This window comes from Idiotropiscis lumnitzeri, chromosome 14 (genome assembly GCF_059441095.1).
Source record: "Idiotropiscis lumnitzeri isolate Australia: NSW breed Sydney's pygmy pipehorse chromosome 14, RoL_Ilum_1.0, whole genome shotgun sequence".
In the NCBI taxonomy this organism is placed as follows: Eukaryota; Metazoa; Chordata; class Actinopteri; order Syngnathiformes; family Syngnathidae; genus Idiotropiscis; species Idiotropiscis lumnitzeri.
This window is the reverse complement of record NC_142404.1, coordinates 11,954,450-11,982,036: the sequence shown is the minus strand read 5'-3', so window position 1 is coordinate 11,982,036 and position 27,587 is coordinate 11,954,450. Positions and strand designations below refer to the sequence as shown.

The 27,587-nt window shown below is 41.5% G+C and overlaps 1 protein-coding gene across 5 annotated transcripts in view; it reads left to right on the top strand.

Moving 5' to 3' along the window:
• The window catches only part of dip2a (DIP2 acetate--CoA ligase A), a 69,392-nt gene that overhangs the window by 22,760 nt on the left and 19,045 nt on the right, over window positions 1–27,587 (top strand). For 2 of the 5 annotated variants that reach the window (XM_088315490.1, XM_088315491.1), the window contains exons 2-11: window positions 14,436–14,507; window positions 16,816–16,935; window positions 17,031–17,150; window positions 18,994–19,266; window positions 20,611–20,748; window positions 21,766–21,807; window positions 23,949–24,068; window positions 25,791–25,988; window positions 26,216–26,307; window positions 26,940–27,050. In XM_088315490.1, coding sequence (XP_088171616.1) covers window positions 14,436–14,507; window positions 16,816–16,935; window positions 17,031–17,150; window positions 18,994–19,266; window positions 20,611–20,748; window positions 21,766–21,807; window positions 23,949–24,068; window positions 25,791–25,988; window positions 26,216–26,307; window positions 26,940–27,050 — 1,286 coding nt within the window. Of the gene's footprint in view, window positions 1–14,435; window positions 14,508–16,815; window positions 16,936–17,030; window positions 17,151–18,993; window positions 19,267–20,610; window positions 20,749–20,810; window positions 20,949–21,765; window positions 21,808–23,948; window positions 24,069–25,790; window positions 25,989–26,215; window positions 26,308–26,939; window positions 27,051–27,587 lie in introns of those variants that run through there. The other 3 variants (XM_088315492.1, XM_088315493.1, XM_088315494.1) reach the window with 2 other exon arrangements.

Here is a 27,587-nt window from a genome sequence, read left to right as displayed (position 1 = left end):
CTCCCCACCATCACTCGTATCTACGCACATTCCTTCCTACCTTAACAGGAAAGACAAAGAGGAAACAAAAAGGCCACTTCCTGTCCTTGCAACCAGCACTCCACACAATAGAGCAGGAAGTGAGTGGCAACTGTAAGCAAGTACACGAGTGCAAAGGAAAGATAACTGATAGATCTCTCATTCTTGGCATCATTGTTTTTTAAAATCACAATTGTTTTCCATTACGCCTTAAATGTAACCATTTTATTTTAGGTATAAAATGATGTGCTCCTGAATAGCTTCCTCGTGTCTCTGGTGCCATTTCCTTGTTTGTTTTGGTGCTTCGTGATAATGACGCATAACATATCATTCCACATCACAATTGTCCATTTGTAAAATGATGCAATAGAAATGAAACGTGGCCTTACTATGAATGTATATCATAAATCATGATGATTACTATTGAACCAAACAGGGAACCTTTTACTTCATGCATGTTAAATCATAGCACAAAAAAAAAAAAGATGTTTACATGCCCCTGACATGACGAATAACTGTCTTCTATGTCTTGGCCATGTGTTACACACTTCCTTGTTCAAACTGTGTTGCACTAAGTTGACAGATCTAGTCAACCAGAAGATCGTGTTCAATCTTAATAGGATTGCCAGGATATAATAGCTAAGAAGCTATAGCTGCTCTTAACATTCATTGTCTGCTCCTTTGCAGACGTTGCATGTGGGCAGGCTGGTTAACTTCAAAGTGCATTGCCTCGCCCTGGTTTTCCTGTCTCAGATCTCTTCCTTTATTTGTATTGTCTGTCTTGTTTCCCATTGCTCAATCAATATATCTCACCTCTAGCGAGCTTTCTGCGCCCCGTTTCCTGCTCTCACCCTTCATCCCCCCCCCCCCCACCAGCTCATCTCTCTGCACTTCAAAGGCTCATCTTCTCCCCTCATGCTACCGCATTCAGGTTCCACGCCAAGGCCAGGTGGCCTCGGGGGGAATGCTGAGCCGTGTGGAAGTGCTCTGTGCCTTATCTGACAAAAATATGAGTGGAAAAAGTAAAGCGCACCCCCCCCCCCATTTTTTTTTCTTTTTTTTTTTTTTTTTTAAATAGTTGAGGTCATACATTGTGGAATGCAGCCATGTTTGGTTGGGATGAAGAAAATAATGTGTGAGGCTATAATCTAAGAATGACTATGTTCTTTTTTTTTTATATATATACTTTTGTCATCTTCATCCATCCTATTTTTAGAGGAGCCTCCTACTTTTGAAGAAACTCTTGAAAACTATCTGCCAGAAATAGCAAACTATGCGAAAGGCATCAAGCACAGAAAAGCTATGTAAGGACTGGATTGTTTATCTCCGCTCAAGTGGGAATCTAAAGCAGATTTCACCATACAATTACATGCTTCCATTAGCAGATTTCTCTGCTTTGACTCTTTCTACGCTCTACTCAAGCTTCACATAATTGTAAGCAATGCCCTAAAATAGGGACAAGTTTTTAAACCGAAACAGGCTTGAGAAAAATGGTCCATGTCCAATTCCCTTAAAACTACAAAGTAGTGTTCTTTAGGTTTATAGATATACACTGTATGGATTTAGTTGATTTATTCTATCCACCCAATTTTATATTGCTCATATGGGTTTGTTGAAGATCTCAGCTGACCCTAGTGAACAACACTCTGCAGTGATCACCTGCCAGACATAAGACAAATATGGACTAAGAAGCATTCACAGTCACACTTCTGAACAGTTAGTCGTCACTTATCCTCTCACATTGGTTTTTTGGAATGTAACACAAGTAACGAAGAACATGCCCAAGTCTGCAAAGTGAGCCCGGAGCCGAGAGTTGAACCATGACGTTGAGAGCTGTGCGATAGACGTGCTAACCCCAAATGTAATTCATGAACATACAAGTTTAAAAACAAAATGAAACTCTCCTTGAAAGCCAGTGTGTACAAATCTGTTGCTTTTTTGATGCTCATTGTTTTTGTTTGTCAGCCCAAAACAGGGGCGAGCTGCTCGGCCGGTAATATTAAATGAAAAGATTGAATATACAATTCAGAGACACTAATCCAATTAAGAAATGAAGCAATGTAGTGTCATTTATTTAGCAAGAGATGACACGATACGAGTTAATGTATAATTAACCAGGGTTATCCGGCTTTTACTCGGCAATAACATCGGTGAGATATTGGCTCGGTATGCAAATTCCAATCTCTATTACGGTAGATTGTGCAGTTTGCAAGCGATTCCAAATGCCAGTCTGACATACATTGGCAATGAGCTGTGTTTCTTTTGGTTACAAATGACAGATGATTCTTATCTGTGAACGTCCGGCTGAAGGAAGGATGTGGATGCAGTCGTTCCACGAGTCTGTGAATAATTTAACTTGAAATTCTTTTTAATTGCCTGACCTTTTGTTAGAGCTGAGCCTCATTAAGATCCCACTCGGAAGGAAACACATACACGTAACTGTGAGTGCTGCTGCGTGAGATATATTTCTAATGCTAAGCCTCGCGGTCCCGCCCATTAAACTTTGGTGTATTTGTGAATCAATCTCAGTCACTGTGACCGGCTTGAATTTGAGGCGCCAAGAAAATAAAATGGCATTGTTCTAACACATGCGTGGGCAAACTACGGCCCGGGAGCCACATGTGGCCCGTTAAACGTTTTTTATCCGGCCCGCCGAACTTAAAAAAAATAAATAAATGAATAAACTTTGTTAATGTTTTATTTTATAAATACTTTGGTTTTTCAAAGACATATATATTGTTGGCATGCTTTTATTCACTTTCATTTGAAATTAAATGTATTTTTTTTCTCCGATAAGGTGCGGTTACCAAAACACTCCTTCCATCTGCTTCTGGCCTGGCCCCTCTGTCAAATTTTAGAACCCATTGTGGCCCGCCACTCAAAAAGTTTGCCCACCCCTGTTCTACCATTTACTTTTGGATGTAGTTGATATGCATTTAATTATATTTCCGTATATCATAGTGAGTCTTGTGTCTGTGAAAACAAGTTATTTTATGGCTGGGTTTGTTTGTAGCGGCCTTTTTTAATTTTTTTTTTTTTTTAGTAAGAAACGTCACTCACACTGTACGTGTAGCTGTACCTGCCATCTCAGAGCTCATTAAAGAACACCCAAAGTCCGTGTTGAGCCACATTACAGTTCCGTCACACTCGCCCTGGAGACCGCAATCAGACCCCTTTCATAATTGCAATGAGTGCCGAAGATGATCACTGTTCAATCTGCTGGTGTCCCAACGACAGTGAAAGTGTCACACTGATGACTTTCAAATGAGCAATCATTCATCCGCGAAAATGCGGCTGGTCCCCATTCACCAAAGGGAGGTTATATGACACTGGATGGTGTGGTTATTAAAAAGACATGGCAATTTCTTTTTCAGTCAGAGCTCTTTGTCAAACTTAATTTATTCAAGTACCGGCACTTAAAATGCATGTCTCAATTCCACCCTTTTCCAGACTATACGCCTGTATTGTGGCATATGAAGACTTCAGTGTTCATTTTCTTAGAAATAAATGGATAGTTTTATGAATTTTCTCATAGGCACTATATCACATCAAATCATAACAAATAACACAACCACACCGTGTCAAAAACTTTATTTCACGGTCATTTATGTGCTATCTATCAGGGGCTGAAGTTGTTAGCCAACGCTAATCTGCGTATCCAAAAAATATCAGTGCAGCTCCGCTTACCTTTTGGTTTGAGATGATAGCAGTGGTGTTTGACCCATAAGTGCCTCTGCATGAGAGTGATTCAGATAGTGTGTACTCATTGCTTGAAAGTGGCTGTTTAGCAGATCAAGTTTTTCTTATTTTAATTTCCAAAGAACCGGTTACTTCTATGCAAAGTCAATTTTCCATAATGACACATCCCCTTTAAAGGTAAATGCACGTCACGCACACTAAGGCCTTCCAAAGGCCGAGTCCAAGTCTGATTGAGGAACTAAAGGCCCGTCACACATTTGTAGTGGGTGACTAGCGCTGTCTAAAACGAGTATCTATTTGTGCGCCCTTAATTGGATTCACCACGGTGTCCATGTGGAGATTCTGAGCTTTTTGTTTGTTTCATGCAAAAAAGAAAAATCCTGACTCCCCCACACCCTGCGATCCCTCGCTCTAGCCAAGGTGTTTATATGCGTGTGTATAGACAAGGTGCTTTATGGCTAAGCCAGTGTTAGGCCAGTGAAAAACATGCTTATTCATATGGTAATCACCATGCAAAGAATACAATAAATCTGTCCGTAGCCTCTAAGACCGTACAGAGCTTTGAGGAGTGCCCACAGGGCCGCTCGTATCTCATCCACCAGGAAGTGTGTAGAGCTTGCCATGAAGTTGCATGAGCTCGCAGTAGCTTCCCATTCCACTCGATAGCACAAGCTCTTAGATTGAATGAGTTGCATCATTTTTGAGAACAGATTCATCTTGTGATGTTTTGAGTTTACAGTGTGAATCTCTCACGCTGGTCACGCTTGTCACGGAGTTGTCTTGACTCCACAAATCACACTTTTTGAGACACAGTAAATGCTTAACTTGTTCGCTGCCATTTTGCCTGTCAACTGAAAATGACATCAGGGTTCAGGTAACGACCAATCCTGGCTCAGTTTAAAAAAAAAACAAAACAGGTGAGCTACGATTGGTTGTTACCTGAGCATTCAGCAACTGTGATGCTATTTCCAGTCAACAAAAGTGACAAAATGGCCGCCCCCAGAGTTGGTTAAAAACGGGTGGATTTTGCTGTTGAACTCATATTCCACAGATACAATATCAATCAGAATGCCGTAATCAGACTCGTGAAGGCACATAGAAGCTATTTTTGCAAAGAATTCTTCGGGGTTGACTTCCCCTTTAATTCCAACGCTCAACCCTCGAGCAGCCAGGTTCATCCGAGGTCTTGATCACACACTGTCATAACACACACAAATGCACGCACGTACACATCAATTATTGCATCGTAAGTCTCCGTAGTACTCCACATCACCTCAGCACTCGTGACGTCTGTGTCCCGATGTTGTTTTTGCTTCAGACATGATCAGGCATCTGCGCAAGCATCAGACATGCATGGGAGGGTGTCATGTGCATACAGTATCAAGTGTGTGCATCGCTAGTTCTTAATTATGATCCCCCCCCCCCAAACCCCCCCTCGTCGTCTCCTTTGCAAAATCAGTGTACAGCTGCAGCTGCCTCCTAGGCAGCGCTGCGTCTAATGACTCATTATTCACACTGTCTGTCTGCTCGTAAGCCTGGGGGGGGGGGGGGGTTGGATGTTGGACTCGTGTGTGCGTGTGTGTGTGTGTGTGTGTGTGTGTGCGTGTGTGTGTGTGCACATAATGTGATGAGCAGGTTATGTATTAGCAATGTGGTAATGGAGGGTTCATTAAGTCTCCTAATTCGTTGGCACTACTTAATTTTAAGGGGTGCCACCGTGTGGTTTGAAGCGTTGACGGATGGCGACTTTAGAGGAGCCCTTTGTGCGTGTATGTGACAAGAGTAGAAAACAAATGTAGTCACATCATCCCACGTCAACTCTATTTTCCTCCATCCTCCCCACCGCCTTTAGTTTCTTCAGCCGGTGTCATGTTGGTTGTCATCGTCAATCAACCCGTTTTTTTTTCCCTGCAGCCGCTCCACCCACCTTAACCTTTCCCAGTCCTTTCCGTAATGCACTTGTCACATAGAAAATTCCATGTTGCACATTCATGCCATTCAAAATGGTTTGAGCCTTTCAAAACATCTCCGTAGTCACATATTGGATTTGGCCTTGAAGTTAAATAGCAGCCGGTGGATTGAAATGGATTTTGTAAAATTGCATTCCGGTTGAAATAAAGCTTTTCCGCTGGCACATACTGAGTGTCGTCGCCGCATAACATGTTAAGTTTGGTGGTTATGAGCAGCGTGCAATGAGCTAGTTTGCACGGTGGCATAATTATGGCACATGTGGGTATGGTCAGTTACCGCCATACTTCGAAATAGAATACGCCATGTTGAGTCAAATTCAGTTTACTCCTCGACTATGATGGAAAGTGCGTCAATGCGTTGTCGCTGATGTCTTTTTCCAATAATGGTGTCTTTGAGATCAATAATGTGAGAAATATGGTTTTATCTTCAATAGAAGTTAATTGTCTAAAAAAAGTGAACAAAAAAAATGTAGGTTGTTACGATGCAAGGTTACTTGAGTTAATGGAAACTAACAAAATAACTAAAATTGAAAAAACGATTTTTCTTAACAAAATAATATAAAAAAAACAAAAACTAACTAAATTACATACTAATTCAAACTTAATATAATTGAAGAAAAAATGTCCTTCGGTTTCATCTTGGGCAGTTAATTTAATATATCAGACTTTGGGGTTCATTTTACATGAATTTATATCCATATTACTGCACGACCGTTAGCCGGAAGAACAGAAGGCCGAACTGAGACGTCATCAAGCAGCAGCCAATTACAATTTTAAATACTTTGTATATATATAAAAAAAAAAAAAATCCAACGTACAAACATGTACAATACGTTAATTGAAGCCACAAATTCACTTTATAAGCAACTTGACAAACATTGCACCCCTGCTTTATTATTATGAAGTTGCTTTCCTGTAATTAAAAGTCTGTGGACTGTTGAAACTGTAAACTGTCCCAACATTTTTAAATCGAATGCCACTGGACATGCGTGCTGGTGTTGTACGCTATTTAATGTGTAATTCGTGTCGGTTTGAACTTACACACAAGTCTGGAATGACATGACGTTTAGCCTCAATGAGCAATAAGACACAAGAGGATATCCGCTGGGTTTTCTGTTTGGAGTGTGCGCACTCGGGCTCATTATTCTGCTTACGATAGCAATAATTGAACCCATTGGCATCATGTTCTTCATAGAAATGTAATGGCAAAGGGTGAATAGGCCAGTGATTGCTGGCATAAAACACACACGTGCACACTCACGCAGATGCATAAAGGATGGCATACCAGCTGGGACTTCTACAAGACCCCCGCGTCCTATAGCATTGAACCCTCATGACTGGACTGAATTTAGTCGTAGGCTTCCATTGTCCTTTATAAGGAAAAGAACCATGATTTTTTTTTTTTTTTTTTAATTCAGATAAAGAACCCTGTTTTCTTCTCCCCAGATGATAATATAACCTTATATATATGGATAATTAGATTTCAGTCATTTTAAGATATAAGGTATAATTTGCAAAAATATGAATGCGTAAAAAGATAATTTCTTGTACACAAAGACAAAAAAAAAGGTATACGCATTCACACCTACGAATTAATTTCGATTCTTCTGTTACCTTCCAATGTGGGGAGAACATGCAACCTTCACACAGAAAGGTGATGACATTCAAGCCCAGAACCGAAGGACTTTGAGGAAGATGTCCAAATCACAAATTAACAATGCTGCGCGAACTGAAAAAAAAAAAAAAATGGACAAACATTAAAAAAAACGTGATTCAAATAATTTTCTAGGGGAAAAATATGTATTGGGTTCACCATAGTACGATTGTGTTTGGGAGATTTTGTCATGGCCATTTTGCGCCATAATTCCAAAAGGTTGGAAGCAAAAAATAAATCAAAAATATTGTTGCTGTTAAACTGTTACTGGGGTCTTAATCGACGTGAAGCATATTATGAACAGTTTGAACTAACCAGTTAGCGGTAGCACAAACCCATCACGCTGTTGCTGGAAAAAAAAATATCTGGAAAAGAACATGTTCATCAGAGGCAGTTTAGATAGTGGCGAGTGTTTGCTGACTCCCGTTTAAAATGAGTTTGAATATGATAAAAATGTGAACATTGCCACATCCCATTTATAAGAAGGAGTGCACAATTTTACTTTTACTAAAACATTTAATTGCGCTTTATAGGCCACTTGAATGCCCTTGAAATGAATATATCAAGGTCTTGGTCTTATTTTACATGATAAACGCGTGTCCCCTTTGACACACGACTTTGCAAAGGGGTGTGTCGGGGTCATATATCCTGGTAGCTCAACTTCCCTCGGCTGAATTGTTTCATTAGACGGCAAAACATGATTAATCAACAATATTTTCTCACGATCAATTGCACCAATCAACACATTTTATTTGTATTTTTTTGTAATCAGAGATGCTATTAAACTTTTCCATTAGTGCTCATTAGTTTCTCATTCACGCGTCCCGTGCTAGTTCACCTGCACAGGCATGTTGTAACAAGCGCAGTTGTTTTCCGGTGTATTTGTGTGTGTGTGTTTTGAATTAGTATGTGGGGAGGGGGTGGGGTCAGGGGCCCGCTTTGACACCCTAATCCTAAAGCCTAGCCAAGAGGGAGGGATGGAAAGAGTGCGAGTCAAAGAAAGGGGGTGCAATTGAGGGAAGGGGGTATTAGCAGCGAGGGAGGGGGTGTTTTGGGAAGGGAGAGTGCGGGAGATGGGGGTCATTCAGTCTACTGCAAAGGAAACAAAAGGATGCTGAAGGGTCTGACTTATGACAGGAGCGCCTCCTTCGATTGCCTGTTAGCCGGGTAGCCTTTGCTGTTTATTCTCTCCGACTGGCCTCCGCATCTTGCGTCCGTCCGTCTGTCCGTCTGTATTGGCGATGCATTCTTTGCTTCCTCCTTAACACGTGAGTCATTCAGCCTGTGCATGTCTATATTCGTCACTGACTTAACCGACAGCTGCTCGGTTATTTATTTTATCATCTTGACATGTGGTCGCATCTCTGGTTTGGATCTTCCTTCTGTCATTTTTTTTTTTTTTTTTTACTTACAGCTCAGCTTTTGTTTTGTTCAGAACTTTTCCCACAATGCATGAAATAGGTCAAGGCCAGTGTTTAAATAATCCCTCGAATGCATGTTTGCTCTCGGGGGGGGAGCACGGTCTATATGAATGTTGAAGCATAAAATCAACATTTGAATTGTTGGGGGAGTTGATGCGATGACATCTGGACACATCTGGCTTTGTTGGCCCATGTGCCCGTTCACTGTTCAGCCTAAATACGATACAATTATTTTTCTATGGCAGAAGAGCAGACGGTCTGCGTGCTGCCCTGGCATCTGTGTTGGCAGATTGAGAATCAGCCTGGCACAGGTACTGACTTTGTGGATGGGGAAGGGCTTCATTGTCAAGCGTCTAATCTCAGGTTAGAGATTTAGTCACGGGTCTCAAGCAATTGTTCTCATCATTACTAACTCAATATGGCTGTAATGACTCGTTAATTATGTTTGTTAACGTCAGATAGATAAACTGGTGATTCTAAAGTGAGATTTTAATTGCAATTAAGTTATGAAAGTATTTCAAACCTGATTTTGAGGATTGTAAAATTTTCCAAGAACTACTCTTTTAAAGGAATGGGTCTCTCTCTCTCTCTCGCTCTCTGTGTGTGTCTCTCTCTCTCGCTCTCTGTGTGTGTCTCTCTCTCTCTCTCTCTCTCTCTCTGTCTCTCTCTCTCTCTGTGTCTCTCTTTCTCTCTTTCTATCTCTCTCACTCTCTGTCTCTCTCGCTCTCTGTCTGTCTTTCTCTCTCTCTCTCTCGCTCTCTGTGTCTCTCTCTCTCTCTCTCTCTCTTTCTGTCTTTCTCTCACTCTCTCTCTCTCTCTCTCGCTCTGTCTTTCTGTTCAGAACCCTCATTTTAATGCCAATGTTGAGCAGAATAATACGCTCATAGTCTGCTTGGGTGCAACTCAAATTGCCAATAGCTGACACGTTGCACTTCTTAGACTGCAATTGAGTTGAGACTGAATGGCCAGATCCCATTTGCCTCACTTGTTTGAAATCACATTTAATCCGCTATCAGTTTAACAAATCAACCCAATTCTTAATGACTTGATTATCCTACCTATTTCTAGCATCATAAACAACTACAAATGTTCTTTTGGATCAATAAACTGCAATTCTCACAGACACTCGATATGGTTGTCATTGTCGATGATTGGGTTGTGAAGCGGTCTGGAATCTGGACTGAAGAGCTCCATCTGTGCTGATGCCGGGTAATTCACATTGAAGAACTGCGCCCCAAAAAGTCATCAGTCAGTTTTACTCAATATCTCTCCGTCAATTAAAGTCAATGTGACAAAGCAGAGGATAGTGACTCTCTTGCTGTCACTCCTTAGAGTGCACTCGGGGAAATTGGGATTGAATGCCAGGCCAGTGGAATGTTTACGGTAAAGAGTAACACCTAACTGCTTTTAGTCTCCCGGAATATAAAATGCATTGTTCCTCCAGACTGTGTTCAGCTGCACCTGAGCCAAAAATGTGGACATGACATCACCGCCATCCTGCTATTTCTCTTCCTCATTGAAAGACTCTTTGAATGTGCTTAAATAAAGACTGTCTGGAGGTCAGAAGAAGACCATTACGCTTAGTATGTGTGGACACGCAGCACTCAAGAGTGGACAAGAAAGTGGAGAGGTTAGTTTAAAAGCAAAGAGGGAGGGTCAAATGAGCAGGTTTTTGATTGGGACAGGGAAAGCTAAGGACATCTTCCAGCTGAGCCCCCCCCCCCCCCCCCCCCCCCCTCTCATCATTTTCTACAACTCACTCTCGCTTTACCGCCACTGAGCTTATTGCGGCACTTTAACAATTTCTCACAGCTCAATTACATCATAAAGCCTAGAGTCAGCATGAGGGAGCAAGGAGGTCAAGTAAAGGTTTTTCTCCCATGTTTGGTATTGTGTTGACTCACTGAAAGCTGCCGTGTGTCTCTTGAGACTGTGTAATTTGATGGAGGTGTTAAGCGTGCACACACACACACACACACACACACACACACACACACACACACACACACCCCTACCTACCCACTCTTCCACGAGCTGCCCTTCCATTTCCAAACGGCATCCTTAGATAACCCCTTTCCTGTTATTCCCAAGGCACTAAGCTACATATTGACCTTACGGAACCGCCACCATGTCTTACAGATTCCTTTACCAGGAAAATGCAAGTCCACTTTTGTCTTTTGGAATTTTTGCTGTAAGAAGTAAATTACAGGGAAACACAGTTGTGGGCGTAACATACAACGTACAGTGATGTGATATACGTACAAATTATAGTCACTAACTCTCTGGTATTGACTGCAGGCAAAGTAAAGTAGTCCTGACCATAAAAAATTAAATTCAAAATAATGTTGATTTTATGTATGTAAAAGAGAGTGAATAATGAAAAAAATAAGCAATTACAATTCAAATGTCTTTGGAGATGCATAGTTTCCATTGGGCAGCACAGTATCTTCGTTGTTATATTTGCGGGTGACTGTGAGATATATGTCCCGCTGAGCAAAAAATGTGCATTCTCAGTGAGGCCACTTTTGTCCTGCCTGCAGGAAATCAAGAGCTGGAATGCGCTGAATTTCTTACATTTTAATGAAAAGAAAACTAAAGTTGGTGTTTGGTCACAGTGGCTCTTGTACTTCCCGCCCTGCTGACTTGGGTCCTCTGGCTCCTTATCTAAAGCGTACAGTTTCGAACTTGGGTCTTAAACTGGACAGTGACTTTAAATTGAGCGGCAAATTGGTGCTGTTGTTAAATCCAACTTTTTTCATCTTCGGCAGCTAATTAAGGTAAAGTAATTCATGCCTTACTGTAAAGCACTTAATTTTGGAGTCAGCCAATCCTCCATCACGTGTCTCCAGTTGGTCCTAAATACTGCTGCTCGCCTCTTGACTAATACTCGTATGATTTATTAGATGTATTATGTACTTTTGAATCTTTAAATGGCCTTGCCGCCACTTACCTCGATGAGCTCCTCCACCCCGACGCACCTGCTCGGTACATGCGGACCAGACGCTATTAGAGATACAAAGGAAAGTGAAGGCTCAGAGGGGATCAAGCCTTTTCCGTTGCCGGTCGTTTGACAAGCCCCCTAGCTTCCCATTTTAAAAACTTGTTTGAAAACAAATTTTTATTCTTTGGCATATGACTCAGCATCAGACTTTGTTTTGGTTTTGCTGTTTTTGTGATCTTTACTGTTTTCATCATTATTTCATTATTACAGTTGAGTTAGGAGGTTTTGCGTTGAATCTCTTTGCTCCTGCTTCCTCTCCCCTTCTGAAAAAAACAAAACAAAACATGTTAGTGCCATTGTTTATGTGCCCGGACATTGGCTGGCGACCAATTCCAGACCCAAAACACCTCTCGCCTAAAGTGAGCTTGGATGGGCTCCAGCTGACCTGCTATGCCAATGAAAAATGGATAAGACAGCGGAAAAGACAAGTAAATAATAAGTCAGTCAAGCTTGACCGTTTCAATGTATCAAAATGTTCCCATTGCCACGCTTTCGTACAATAAGTGTTCCTTTGATGTCCCAAACCTTTTGGTGCACTGTGAGATTCAGGTAAAGGGTCATTGAAAGACTTAGCTGTTTGTTCCCGGCTCAAAAGATTATAGCTTCCACTGAGACATAACTTCATGGATCAGGATGCACTCGGCCTCGAAGCTCCACAAGCTACAATTTGGGGGGGAAAAAAAAGTACTCCCATTGTGTGCTTGTCAAGGCGTAATGCTGTGGTGCGTGCACGCTGACGCCCTGGTATGCACATAGACATGCGCCAGTGCACGGACAGAGAGACGCGGTCACGACAGAAGAGTCAGTGTTGGGTCAGGAGGCGCAGCCTATGGAGAGCTGGGTATTGTTCGGCATTAAACAGTGTCGCCATTCAGCTGTCAGGGGTGACTCAGGAGAAGTGTGACAACAACAACACCTGCCTTCACACTACCGCATTGTTGGCGCTCCATGCTAGAGTGGCAACGGTATCAGCAGAACTCTTTGCTCGGTGTACTCAGTAGTGCAACAATATGAGAGTATGTACAGTAGTTTGATGTGTTTTTACAGTCAGTCGTGACGCCGCAGCATGTGGGAAAAGAGCCACTGGTCGATCATTCAACGTCTGGAAAACAGTAAAAGAATCAAAATGAATACACTCATGCAGAAGCTGCTGTCAGCCACATCCCACACACACACATTCACACACAGACTCTCCGACGTCACGCCCCTCCTCACCAAGGCATGTCTAACTCAGATTCTACAATACACACAGAATTTTATATTCATTATGTTTGCAATTTATTTTTGCGCTCTAATATATTTTAATGTGTTTTTTAGAGATTAACTCATTTACTACCATTGACGGATAAAGACGTCCAATATCCATTTTCTTTTTTTTAACTCGGCTGGTAGTGAATGAGTTAGTGTCAGAGGCATACAACAATAAAAACTACTTTTCCTATCTCGCTGTACTTATTGTCGTTAGACCCCCAAAAATATATGCCAACAATAAAAGTGATATAATGGTTAAACAATATATTTTTTGCGTTCGTTAAAACAAAGTGGTATCATTAAAAAAGCTCTGACTTTATTACAATCTATATAAAACCGGAGGACAAACAAATAAAACATTTGGAGTGTCATAACAAATACATAAGTCAACACTAAAATATATGTATATTTATTTATTTGTACAATTTTTAATACATGACTGGATAAATAAATGCACAAATATATAATACAATAAAAATAATTGCACTTTTATTCACAGTAGGTGCACTTAGAATTCAAAGTACCACAGGATTTAAAATGAAATGTACAATTTCTAAAATGGTGCCAATTATTTAGATATAAAAACAAAGAACAGCGAGGACTTGACTCTGTTTGAGTCGTTTGTTACGTTCCGACAGCTCTGCTGAACTTTGCCTCTTCACTTGACCTCAGCCTCCACTCGACCCCCGCTGTGAAGCGTATATATTGTCCAATTTCGGGTCATGCGCTGATGAGGCCTATTCACCGAACATGAGTGGAAATATGACTGTCGAGCCGTTTGCGTTGACCTTTTGCAAGAAGTTTCTTGCCTCCTGTCGGCATTATGAATGTCATATCGGTTGACTGTTCAGTGTAGCAGTGTTTTCTGACAGCTGTTTTTTTTTCTTTCATCTTCCTCCACACAGCCAACTTTAACTTCTCCTTGCCACATCTATATTTATTTAAATCAGGGCTGTTGTCAACAGTGAGCATCTCCAAAGAGGCTAAACTGTTGCCGTGGAAATTCACAGGGCCCAGTTAGTATATATATTTTTTTATTCCTCAAGTTGGAATTTTGTTTTCTTATAAGCTATGAAAAGAACTATTTTGATGATTTTTTTTTAATTTTAATATCAGTAGTTATTGTTTTGTAGTAATAGATAGGAAATTAAAGTGTTTATGCAAAAAGCAGAAAAAAATAGGCATTATATGAAAATTGGGCTTTGCAGCGTAAATCCCCCCAGAGACTATCCAGCTTCGGATTCTAATGCTTGTGTCCACCACGCTGTTCTCAATCTATATCTTTAACCCCAATTTTAAAAGAAGATCGCTTAATGTGCAAGTCGCCCCGTGACGCACTCGCACGGCCTAATCTAAGCTAATGACTCATCTCTCTGCCCCTCTTCCCTCCCCACCCCCTCTGTTTTTTCATCTCTGTGCAGGGGACATCACTCAGAAGGGCTATGAGAAGAAAAGAAGCAAACTGTTGGCACCGTACATCCCACAGATACAAGGTAAGGATATATTTTGATATTTGAATATTTAAACACAGTTCACCTCCAAATGTCCAAGAAATGCAAACCAAAATATTGAAGAAAAAAAAAGTCAATGAATTTTTAAATGCATATCAAATATAGTAGCTTCTTATAGTGAATTAATCAGATCATGTGACTTTTTTTTTTGCCTCAGTTCCCGCCTCGGTATGTAAAAAAGACTAAAGAGACTGTTACACTTCGCGTTGTGTTGCTCGGTTTTTGACTTCAAAACTGGACTGCGAAAACCATGGCGTATTGAACACCTCATTCACAACGAGGCGCTGAAAAAAAAAAAAAAAAACACGCCGGGGAACAAAAATCTTTTAGTGTACTTCTCGTCTTGACTTTTGTCTATAGTGAGGAGGCAAATTCTGCTTCTGCGTTAAGACTCCGCAGTCTCCACTTTGCTGCAGTGGTCCTTTTCTCTCTAGGAGATGAACTAGATGAGATACTTTATTGATGTTCAAGGATGACTCTTGAAGGTCAATAAAGGACACAGGGCTCCGGCAATTTCTATAGTCACCAAAAAAAAAGTGCTAATGTAGGAATGTGTGTTTATTGTCATAATTTGTTACTGATTAATGTGCTGTGACCCATCCATACGGTATGCGCTCTTGGAATCCTGGCAATATTTGGCGGTGCACTAAACCCAACACACTGAGCCCTGCAGTGAGAGTAAGAGTAGAAAAAAAGTTATAGGGACCCCCCCCCCAAATAAAATGTTTATAATTTCCTAAAATAATAGTTTATAACATAAATGTATAATTTGTCATCTCAAGCTCATTTTACATTACCCTTCAAACTAAATGTCTTGCAGATTGTATAATTTTGAATATGTATCCGATGCATGCGTAATATGAACTCTCATCCATACACAGCAGTCATCAAAAGCCAAATATTCGCTCAACACAGGCAGAATGGAGAAAACTGACAATCATTTGTGAATCTGCAAAATTTATTCCTACGAACAGTTAGAGCTCCGAGACTCACGCCAAACATCCTCATTCACTTTTTGTACGGACATTCGCCACAAATGTCAATAACAATTAGAGTTGGTGGTGCAGTGCAGTAGAAAAGAGCATTTAGACCCACGTCAGATCTTCGTATCCGTTAAAAAACAATATGTGTGGAAAAGATGCAAGAACATCATCCTTTGGCTGTGGACCAATAAATGTATCTCCTTTAGCAGGGCATGCAAGTGATTGGCTTAAATGAAGTGCATTCTGCCCAGCAACCCAGTCTCTGGTCTTGGCGTGTGAATATAAACCCTTTTCCTCTCAGAGCTGGAGAAAAGCCATTGGTTTACTTTGTGTTAGTGGCCATTAAAGCGGTCCATCGGACCGGGCATACAATTGGAGTGCCCGTCCTTGCTCACAGGATGCGTGTCACGCTTATTCTCCGTAGTGTCCTGGAATGTCCTCGGACTATATTGAACCTGATGCAGTAAATGCACCTTGTGTTGTTTAGTAGATTGAGTGAATGTGTGTGAGACTATTGCTCAGCATTGTAGCGTGTGAGTTATGTTGCTGTCTAAGAGTTGCTGACATGTCGCTCAATGATCCTGACTAAGCTGCTGTAACGGAAAGGCCAGCCGTGCTGATTGCTAGCAATTAACCGCATCTTGCACCAGGCAGGCTACCACATACTGGACTCGCGTAATCGCGTCAAATTAGCATAATTTCCATTTCCTATTACCATAATTTCCAGAATATTGAGTGCAACTGAATGTAATACACACCAACTATACCAGCCAAGTAAAAAAAAAAAAAATGGATATTTGACGTCTTAAGCCGTCAATGGCAGTAAATGAGTTAAAGGGGGAAAATGGTCTTATAGAGGTCTCGTTTGACTTGTGAGGTGTCCACATTGTAGTATGGGAAAATTTGCTGTAATTATAAGAGTCAAATGATAAAAAATCACTGCCTGCCTTAATCAGAGCTGTGTATACAAGTCGTTTTATCGACTGTTTTGTTTGTTTTTTAGCTGGAACATGTTTTGAGATTTTCTCTACTCTACATAATCACCTTCTTTGAGCTTGGCATTTCTCATTGGCTTACCCTTGAAACATGCAAAGTGGCTGTTTATCTGTAAGTGAGGCTGGATTAATTCAAGATGATTATTTTCTCAACTAAGGCAGCATGATGACTAAGTGGTTAGCACAGCCTCTGTGTGGAGTTTGTATGTTGCTGTGCTGTCCTCGTACTGATCACAAAAACATGACATGGGCGTGCATGGACTTTTTCTGTCCACTGTATGAATGATTCCCTCATAATTGTCTTCCCGGCAGGTGTAGATCCTGCTCTGCAGCTAGACAGCCGGATCCAGGCCTCCTCCCAGGCTGTTCACTCCGCATCCAAACACAACAAATCTCGGGCAGCCAACACTAGGGATGAACGCTTCCGCTCTGGTAATCACATCTTTGTACTTTGTATGAGAGTTTGGAATTCCTGCTTGTGCTTTTTAAATGGTGCGCCTAAGCCATGTATTCTTTGTGTGGCGTAGATCTGCACACAGAAGCCGTCCAAGCAGCTTTGGCCAAATACAAAGAAAGGAAGATGCCCATGCCGTCCAAGAGACGATCCGTACTAGTCCAGTCCTCTGTTGAGGCATGCACTCCGCCAGGTGAGGCTTTTGAATCTATATTTAGCGTGCTGTGGGTTGCTAACTTTGGACATAGAGTATAATTAGCTACGAACACACGCCATCGTTGCGATTCCCTCATTATAGTGTAGGATGCTAACATTCTCGTAAGCCAAGATTGTGCTGCAAAAATATTCCACAAGAAAAAGAAACATTCTGGGTGATGACTGTAGCTATTGTTTGGGATAACAAAGGATTTAGTTATCCCGGGCGTGTTCCCAGCAGTCCTTCCCACATGCTTCATGCTGGTTCAGATTGTTAGCATTGTCTCAGAGTCAATATTTTACCTGTTTCTCTAGCAAGTTGTGCTATGTTGATGTCGGCCATGTTGGAAATCACGATATCAAAGCTCAACAAAGGACTTTTAAAACCTGCAGTGTCTTAATCATTGAGTTAGCTTAATTTGGTTTGTAGCTAGTCAAATTCGGTGTGTAGCTAGTTGTAATCCCACAAAATACACTCATCAAACATAGTCTTTCCATCTTTTGCTTATTACCTAGAACCCAGTGAGGACATTAACTTAGTTCGGGCAGTACATTCCTAGATGTTGGTAGATCCACTTGGTCTTGTCAAAGTTAGATAAATCCCAGGTTCAACAGGGTGTGTAAAAGGGGCTTCGGTGGCCAGACTTCTGGATTTCCACTTGCTGTCTTGAAATTCAGCGGCCACTTCTTAAGAACATTGAACAGCATGATGATGAGATTTTGTTTTAAATACCAATTCTAATTGAACCACGAAATGTTGGTTGGTTCATGAATCCAAAAATTATGTGCATTCTGAAGCTCATCTAGATGGTTGTGCTTTTTTTTGGTTGATCATGAAATTTCACTCTTAAGCCAAATATCCCTAACCTTTTGTGAATAGTGTATCTGATCACTGTTATTACATCACAGTTGTTGTACTTGTACTTAATCACTGTTACATGGTACATTGCAGTAATTAGCAGAGCCGCCAATTCATAAATGTACAGCTCATTAAGCAGTGCCTCGCAATTATATCCTGCTGTTTTTATCTGTTAAAGCAACTGGGAGCTTAATCAGTCTCCTCGCTTGCCTCATGTCTTGTTTATATGCAATGAAAGCCAACTCTCGATGTTACACTGGTTGTCTGACCCTCACTGTGTTCTTTTGCTTCACTTTGCCATGGTTACTGAGACACCGAGATATAGGAGAGATGAGCAGAGGAATAATAAACAGATTATTCACTGTGAAGCAGTTCCTTTGAGGCCACTGGCTGTACACACAAAATATGGACTTATTAGAATCGAGCCTCAAGCTTTGCGAGGCAACTTTTTCAAGGCCATGTAGGAGATTTCACTTGGGGAATTTTGTGTCGCGCTAGACGCGGTTATACAGAGTGAACGTTCCAATGGTTTAATTAGCAAACGTCTGATATTTGACATCAGTATTTGACAAGGAGCAATGAGTGATGCTAGACTTCTCCATTAGCTAGCTTCTTGTGCTAGCTAGCTTGCTAGTGGCTGGCTGGTTGCCTATTGTGTGCGAATGTTAATGTCCTTACATTGCCTTAGTGTTTGATTTTATTTCAAATTTGTGTGAAAGTTTCAATCTTGAAGACCATAATCTTGTCTAATAAGAAAAGAGTGATTTTGGCATCAGTAGGCAATTATATAATGTTTTGGGTGGGGCTCAATTACTATTGAATTTATAGTGTGGTAAAACCATATTTAAGCATAAATGTAAGCAACAAAGGGACAGATGAAGCGAATGTAACCACAAAAGTCAAATCCCCCCCCCACCAACCCGCATCTTGTGTTGCTGTCCTCTTATCATGACATGACGCTACTCTGACCTGTCGAATACAGACACCTCTTCTGCTTCGGAAGACGAGGGCTCGCTGCGGCGAAAGGGACGTCTGACCAACTCCACTCCCAACCAGAGCCAGAGCCACCCGACGGTCGAGCACTGGTTTAACCGGGTCATCCAGGGTTCATCCACCTCATCTTCCGCTTCTTCCACCTCGTCCCACCCGGGAGGGAGGTCTGGCACCACCAGCACCAACGCTAATAGCACCACCGCTTTCAACGCCAATACCAAAGCTTCTGCGCTGGCTGACCTTATGTCGCACACCCACCTCGGTGAGAGCTTCTTTTGTAAAATGTCACTTTTTAACTGAAGCACTGGTCCGTTTTGAGTTTGTAAATGGACTTCGTCTCCGGTTGTCATAGTAACAAAGGCCGTAATTGCTATTAGCCTAGCACTTTATGGGGTGGGATGAGGGCTGAAAAATAATGTGCTGATTTCAACATGACCAGAAAGAGGGTGTTGAAGTGTGATCTGTCTTGATGCCTTTATGGGGTAACCTCTTCTAGAATTGCTGAATTCAGCAAAGATTTGACGCATTCAATTATCTCCAGCTAATCAGATTTTTTTTTTTTTGTATGTATCCCAGACAGAAAGCAATGTCCCACGCAGCTGCTTTTGTCACCGCTCTAGCTACACATAAGCACTTAATGAGGCAAGACAAAGAATTTCCAAAGTTTTGTTTTATGTCTTTGGACTAAATAATCTTTGTCTGAAATCTCACTGTCATTCAGTCATTTGAAAAGGCTTTGGGCCAATCTGCTGCAGTTGCTTTATTGTTGTAGTCTGTTAATGCTCAGTGTGACACGTTGGCATCAAAATACTTCATCACATGTTTTTTTTTAAATATACAATAACAATTAGACACGTCACTAAATTGAGTGATGTCTTTAGGTGTCACAGTACTGCCTAAATGTCTTGGGTTATCTTGGTTCCAATATGTTACAGGTGTGCAACAGAACTTCAAAAACAGAACTATGAGAGAGACGTTGCAGCTCGTTTGAATCATCATAACCAGGGTTGAAAAAGTATTTTGTGCTCTATTTTTGCCATTCACGACAAAATTGTTCCAATTCTTTCCCATTTTCAGCACTTACCTTTGAATATATTTAAAGTATTTAGAAAAAGCACAAAAAATACTTTAGTGTGTCCTTAACCACTCATGTTAAGTGACATCACTGTCATCTCTTGACTGGCATGGCATTTAATTTTGATGTTTGACCATGCTTCACATTGATACTTCTATCTTTCACCGGCCGATGCAGATCAGATTTTGTCGTGACCTGTCGTCTGTTAATGTGATGGCTACTGGTGAGTCGGTCTCACACTACTGAGGTTGTGGATTCTTTTTAAGTTTGCATATTTTCCCCTTTGCTTGTGTGAGGTTTCGTCCTCCCATGTTCCCCAAAAACATACATATTGGTTTGATTGAATATCTAAATTGTCTTATGTGTGAATGTGAGTTTTTGATATTTGCTGTGGACCAGTCCAGGGTTTACCCCCCGCCTCTTGGCCAAAGTCAGCTGGCTCCAGCTGACCCAAGACACTAATGAGGACAAGCGCAATACAAAGGGATGGATGGATAGCTGACCTGTCCTTTCTATCTCCTTCTTCCATAGATAACCACATCGCTCCTCCAGACGTGACGGGCCTCTCGGAGCGCTCGTCACTTCATGCAGAGCAGTCCCACATTTCGTCGGTGCGAGGCATGTCCCGTGGCTACAACCACCACACCAGCATCATGGAGACAGCAGATGGTGAGTGTCCTGTACACACGCCGCTACATGGTTTCCTCCGGTTTGCCTTTTTTTCCCCCTGCTGTTCGTCCCTCTGTTTTCCCTCTTTAGTCAGTCTTCCCTTCAGATTGGCGCAAGCTGCCGGCTGACCCTCTTTGTGTTGCTATGGTAACACCTCTCCTCCTATGCCTCTGGGGAAAAAAAAACCCCCTCCAATTTCCGTGAGACGCAGTTTCTATTGGTAGTTCTTTGAATACTAATTGTTTTTTGTCATTATATTGACGACTTGTTTTAGCTGCTGCCTGGTGAGTTTGCGGTGCTATTTAGGAGTTATGAAAAGCCCTTCAAGCACTATTTATCATAGACGGTAAACGTTCAACGTGATTTTCCAGGTGTCGATCTTAAACGTTATTCTAAATTGTGCAACAAGTGAAGCTCTGTATTTCAGCCAATGCGAGTTTTTCTGCATTAGGCGTTAGACAATAACCGATCTCATCAGAAGATGCAGAAATATCCATTTCAGCAAAGTTGTTCTTTTACTGTATGCGCTGTGGAACCTCGTGTTAGCATAATTGGTTGCTCTCTCATATTTTTTTTTTATCAGTCTAATAAGGAGCAAAAAAACGCCATGCCACAATAGAGAAGGGGAGGAGCTCCTCCGTCTCTGACATTTATTTTATTATTATTTTTTTAATTCTTGAACTGCACTAGTCAGTCTGATTGCTGGGGATTTTCTTTTCTATCTTTGGTTGAAAGCTGTATAGAAATGAATACAATTTTGAGAATGTCTACACAAACCTATTTTTCTTGTCATTAACACAAAAGCAATCAAACACAAATGAAATGGGAACAAAGTTTAACTTTATGAGAATAGGTATCGTCAAAGTCATTATGAATACTGTAAATACTGTGGGAGTGATTGATGATTACAGGTTTGTCGACGCAAATGAGTGGAAAGAGAGTGGAGTCTCAGTCTCAACTCGGCGCCTCTATTTGAGAAATATCTGCATTTGATGCCCTCGTTTGTTTCTTCTCCAGGCTGTGAATGGAGATGTGAGGGAGCCCTCAGTGTGATGAATGGTATTTATTATTGCTACCGTTGCTTCAGCTCTTTGGCAGCCCGTGCATTTGTTGTGCATGTGACTGTCAGGTTTTGCACCCCGCCGCCAACCATGGTTGTTGCCCCCCGACCCCTCCAAAAAAAAGCAAATTCCATCATTCAGTCCATTTGTTTTGATGTTGTACGTGTTGTTAATGGTCTTGCCGAAAAGACGTGTGTTTGCACTTTGCATTTGTGGTGCTGAGAATCTATTCTTACTTAACCTACTGTACATGCTACTCCGTTGTGGGTTGGTCAGAAAAGGACGTTCTATGATGCGTTTGTGATAGCATGCACGATTGCTGGTTTTTCTTTTTTTATTTATTTTTTTTATTACATGATAGTGTAGTCTGATGGTCACTTGAAAGTGATTCTGGATCTTCACCCATTTTATTATGGAAATGAATCCCCCCCGTTATGTGACAGTGGGGCAGACACCTTTCCATAAAATGATGACAGCTAGATATCATAATAACAGATCACATATTTGCTTGCTGAATTTCACACTTGGGTGGAAAAACACTACAGAGACACATTTAATTGTGTATAGAACAAATAAAAAGTACATTTCCATGTTACCATCCCCTTTAAAGCATTCAAACGTTTGGATTCATCCATATAAACAATAACAAATATTGAACTAAGTCACAGTAAAACCTGAAAAAAAAAACTGAAGCATTGGCTGATACTGTAGGAATCCAAAAATATTGCAAGACCAAGTGATGCAATGCAATGCATGGGATGTTTTGGTGTTGGAAAAAGGTGGATTCATTCTGAGAACACTAATATGTTAATTACGATCCTTGGCAAGTCCTCATGTGCTGCTTCAGTACATTAATATATCAAAGCTTCAGAGTGGATGGCACTAAGGACCATCAGATGTCGTCGTCTGTGTAATTGGCCCATCAGGTGCCGCACTGCCCCTCACATGTGCCATCACAATGTGTGTGCGCGGGCAGACTGAGGCTTTCAGAGTCGACCTTATTATAGAATAAAAACCGCATCAGGCAAGCTGTGTGCAGCTGTGGCCTCTGTCTCCTGTGGCTGGAATGTCTGACACTTGTCCCTTCCCGACCTAGAATGAATTCACATGGACAAAACGTCTTGAATATAAAAGTCCTTAATTTCACCATGCAGGCAGTCCAGTTTAGTTTGGTCCAATGATGCAATTTCATCTAGCGCCTTTTGTATGCTGATAGATGACCACGTTTGAGCTGTGAGCTTATGCACACCGTGACAACAAGCTACTTGACAGGAGCCTCATCAGCCCAAAACCCAGGTCCATATGCTGGCTGGGAAGTCAGACTTAAAAATAAATTAATAAATAAAAAAAAATCCACCTTTCTGGCACTTTAGTTTGTTTTTTTTTTTCCACTGAGGTGCGCCCTCGCGGGTGACAAGATGTTTATTGCCAGCGGACTATCTGAAAGGAAGATTTTTCGGCACTGCTCCCCAGTTAACTGCATATCACAATTCCCCCAGAACTACAAACAATTGCACTGAAGTTCTTATCTAGTCGGGGTTCGAGAGCAGGCGAACAACTCATGCCTGCCGCCAACATTTTAGCCACACGCCAAAAATTAAGGATACTGAAAGGGTGAAGTATTTTAAAGTGGAAAACTGACCACTCCAAACTGATGTGAAATGTACAATTAAATCACCAGAATGTTCTATGTTGGGTGTCTGGAGTGTAGTCACCGTAGGTTCTGGCCACTCTGAGCTGAGCACATCCACCTAATGAGAGGCCTCATGTCTCAGGTGCTGGTGAGGAGACGTATTGTTGCTAGGCAGCAGGCGGATCCTCACAGTTTTCCTGGAAGGCTTATCCAAGAGTTTGCTGACCTAAAATACTAACTTGGTAGTACCTGCGAGCCTCCATCTACTGATGTTTGGTTGAGTGACAGCTGGTGGCGCTGAAATAATCTACTGACCTTGTGTGTTCTCCATTCTCCTCATTCATGGATCTGACTGCATATTTTACTAATCCTTTACGTCATCTTCCACTGCTGTGTATTTCCTTCGTTTGCCATCCGCGCCTCTCTCAATGTTTTTGTTTTGCCTGTTTTTTTTTCTTTAATCATATTTCTCATCATCCCATCCTCTCGGCATTGTCATTGCGTAGGTGTTCCAGTCAACAGCCGCGTCTCCTCCAAAATCCAGCAGCTGCTCAACACACTGAAAAGACCGAAGCGACCGCCTTTGCGAGAATTTTTTGTGGATGACTTTGAGGAGCTCATGGACGGTGAGTACCCCTGAAATGTTGGAGGTCAGGCACTTAGTCTTCTCCTGACTTTTGTAGCTTTCAGTAGAAAGATGAGCCAAAAGTCAAATGCAACAAGTTTGCTAATTAAAACAGAACAGACCCAAGAGAAAAAAAAAAAATCGAAATTTTGCGTATTTTCTGAACTATCGAGCGCCCCTACAGGTGAAAGGAAAATCCACAGAAATGCCGCAACGTTGTATTAGCCACAAAATCTAGAACAAAAGTAGCGGCTTATAGTCCGGAAAATACCGTAGTTAATTTTTATTTTGTTTTGACTGTATTTTTTTTTTTTATGAGTTTTAAGAAGTGTTTTCATTTTTTCATAAATGCTTTTTTGGTGTGTATTAATTCTAGTCTTAGATTTAGTTTTTTTTTTTTTTTTTAAATATATGGAGTATTTAAAAAATAATAAGGTCACCAAATTGCATTTTCAAACTTGCTCCAGTACGCCTTGGCCGATATTTGTGTGCCAATATGTGCCTTCCTTGTCGCTGTACCAAGCCCTTAGCCACACCTCACAAATAAACAGTCCAAGTCCACTTTTAGATAAGTGATTGTTTTTCTTTGTTGTTTCCACCCACACCTCCTACTGTGTATCAGAGACCACCAGGTGTGCTCACGGCGTGCTAGGCCACAGAAACACTGACGCGCATTGTGGACCTCTCTTGTTTCTCTCCTTCATTCCTTACCAGCCCATCGTGGCTTTTTGGGTGGTGCTCTGCCAGGCTGAATAAACACCGAGCAAATGAAAACGCAGCAGGATTAGTAACACACCAGCAGGTAATTGTAAAGCTCTCCTGACTCTGGCTGAGTGGAGCGAGCGTCTGCAAACTACGTGGGGTGTGTGGAGAGACCTTTCCTGACAGAAGTGTTTTTTTATCTGAAAAGCACAAATGAGATGGAATTGGAAAGTTGGGCAGGAAAAAAAAAATGTTAAGGACACAATATACGACTTTAATCCCCGCACCCCACCTTTCTCAATCCGCACTATCTCGCCATCAAACAATCCCCCTTGTATTACTTGTGAGGCTCCCTTCGCGAGAGATGTATAAATCACAGATTTACCACTACCTTGTAAAACACTCCAGCCGAATGGCTCCACAGGGTGATGGGTCATGCTCGGAATAAGCATGCTGAGGGTACTCAGCATTGTCGCCACCAAGTGGTGATGGATATAAGAAACTTTTTTTTTTTAAATCAATTTTCCTCTCTTAGTCCCTTTCTTCAATTTTCTCATCCATTGTTTATAGCGCTTCGATTTAAAGCCTATCCCGGTTGATTTTGACTTTGGGCGGGAGGTAGGCTACACCCAGAACTCGCACGCCCTCACGTTCATACCAAAGGACAATTTAGTTTCAATGAACCTTAGCATTCCTGTTTTTGGAAATGTGGAAGAAAGCCAGAGAAAACACACACAAGCACAGAGAGAACATGCAAACTCCACACACGAAGGCCGAGGCGAGATTGACATTTCGAACCTCTGGGCTGAAAGTGCTAACCACAATTTCATCGTACTCCCACAGAGAATGTCGTCGTGTCAAAAAGTCAAACCGGGCCGCTTTTTTAATGTTTTGATTAAGCCGGTGATCTGAGGTTGCCAAGGCAATGACAGAGACCACATTTTTTTATTGAATTATTCCCTATATATTTGTCAAAACAAAGACTTGCTGGTTCATGTCATTTTCTTCTTTGTGTTTTTAGTCCAGCAACCCAACCCAAACCAACCAAAGCCAGAAGGCCAACTAATGTCTCCCCTTGAGGGAGATCCCATCGGAGTGGTCACGAACTGGCCTCCCTCACTGACAGCAGCCTTGCAACGATGGGGGACCACCCAGCCCAAGAGCCCTTGTCTGACGGCACTTGATAACGCCGGCAAGCCCGTCTACACTCTCACCTACGGTAGGTATGAAGCGGACCGGTTAATACAAGACTGAGAAGTCCAGCAAGAATGATGTATAAGAGTCACAAGGGAGACATTTTTCCAGAAGCCAGCAAAGCGAGATATTTCCCCAACTGGGTTTAATTGCTTTTTCACATTTGGATTATTTTTGACGTTCAAATCATAACTCTTCAACGATTCTCAGGATATTTGAATAATTTTGCCGTAATATGGTTTAAACTTGCAGGTAAACTTTGGACCCGCAGTCAGAAACTGGCCTACACACTTCTCAACAAGCTAAGCACCAGGAATGAACCTTTGCTTCTGCCTGGAGATAGAGTAAGTTTTATGGCGGCCATTTTTCTCGAACATTCACACTTTTTTTTTAAAATTGGCAGATGCAACATGAACTTAATCGGAGGTAACAAACAGACCAAGTGCATAAAATGAGTAAAACGGCGCACTGTCGGAGTGTATTCTCCGTATAATGTTTGGCCTTATTTTTAACCACCTGAAATCTATTTGTCCTCTCATTTATCATTTCAAAGCCAGTCTGTGTCGTCTGCAATAAATAGAAGCCCATTTAAGCGCCTCCCTTTACAATCTAGCTCCACATCTAAAAGTCCGGAAACAAACACAGTGCAGCTCTGCTTCTGCACTCATCTAAATCCTTCTGAAACATTCAAGCTCTTAAATGATTTCATTAAAACACCCCCTGTTAGTTTTTGCATTTTGCTCGTTTACTCTACTGACTTTACTGTGACCAAATTATAGTAATGTAAATCCATCTGACCTTAAAATCCAAATATGTACAGAACCGTAATTTTTTTTTTTCTTTTTTTTTTTTTGCTTTTAGCTTTACAGCCCCTAGCCATTAGAAAATGTATGTCATTTCACCATTATAACCAGCTCCCTGCAAGCAATCATGATGTGGCCTGTGCCGAAAAAAAAAAATTCTGATTCATCTACAGGTTGCACTTGTATTCCCCAACAACGACCCCGTAATGTTCATGGTGGCGTTCTATGGCTGTCTGCTGGCAGAGCTGGTGCCTGTACCCATTGAAGTGCCGCTGACCCGAAAGGTAAAGGCAAAAAAGACTATGCACTCCATCCCTAATCATCACTTCCTTTAAGCTAGTAAGATCCTGTATTATAGTTTTGTTTTTTCAGGTAGCATGCTTCCCTCTCTGTCTGCTCGAGTGATTGTTATTCAGATGTCTATTCGAATATCCACCGCGCATTCATTTGTTGCTAAAAACATCTTGTTCTTCGCAGCCATATCGCTGTTATTTGTCGCAGCAGCCTCACCCGTTTCATGTTCTATTTCAAGAGCGTTATTATGCATCGGGAGTTAGCAAGCGCATCCAACGCAAACAAATTCACCTCGATGCTTTATACTCGCCGAATGTTAATGCGTGCACTTGATTGCCCCTTTATCAGCATGCCGTTTGCGGAAGCTGTTCAGTAATAAATGAGATTGGATTCAAGTGAAAGGATTGTTATTCCAGTTCAATTATTACATCAGACGCCCACTGTTCTTGAGACTGATTTATTAACCTCTCAAAAGTGTAGTTTTTTTTCCGGCGTGTAGTCGTGTAAGGATCATCAAGTGTTGCCTT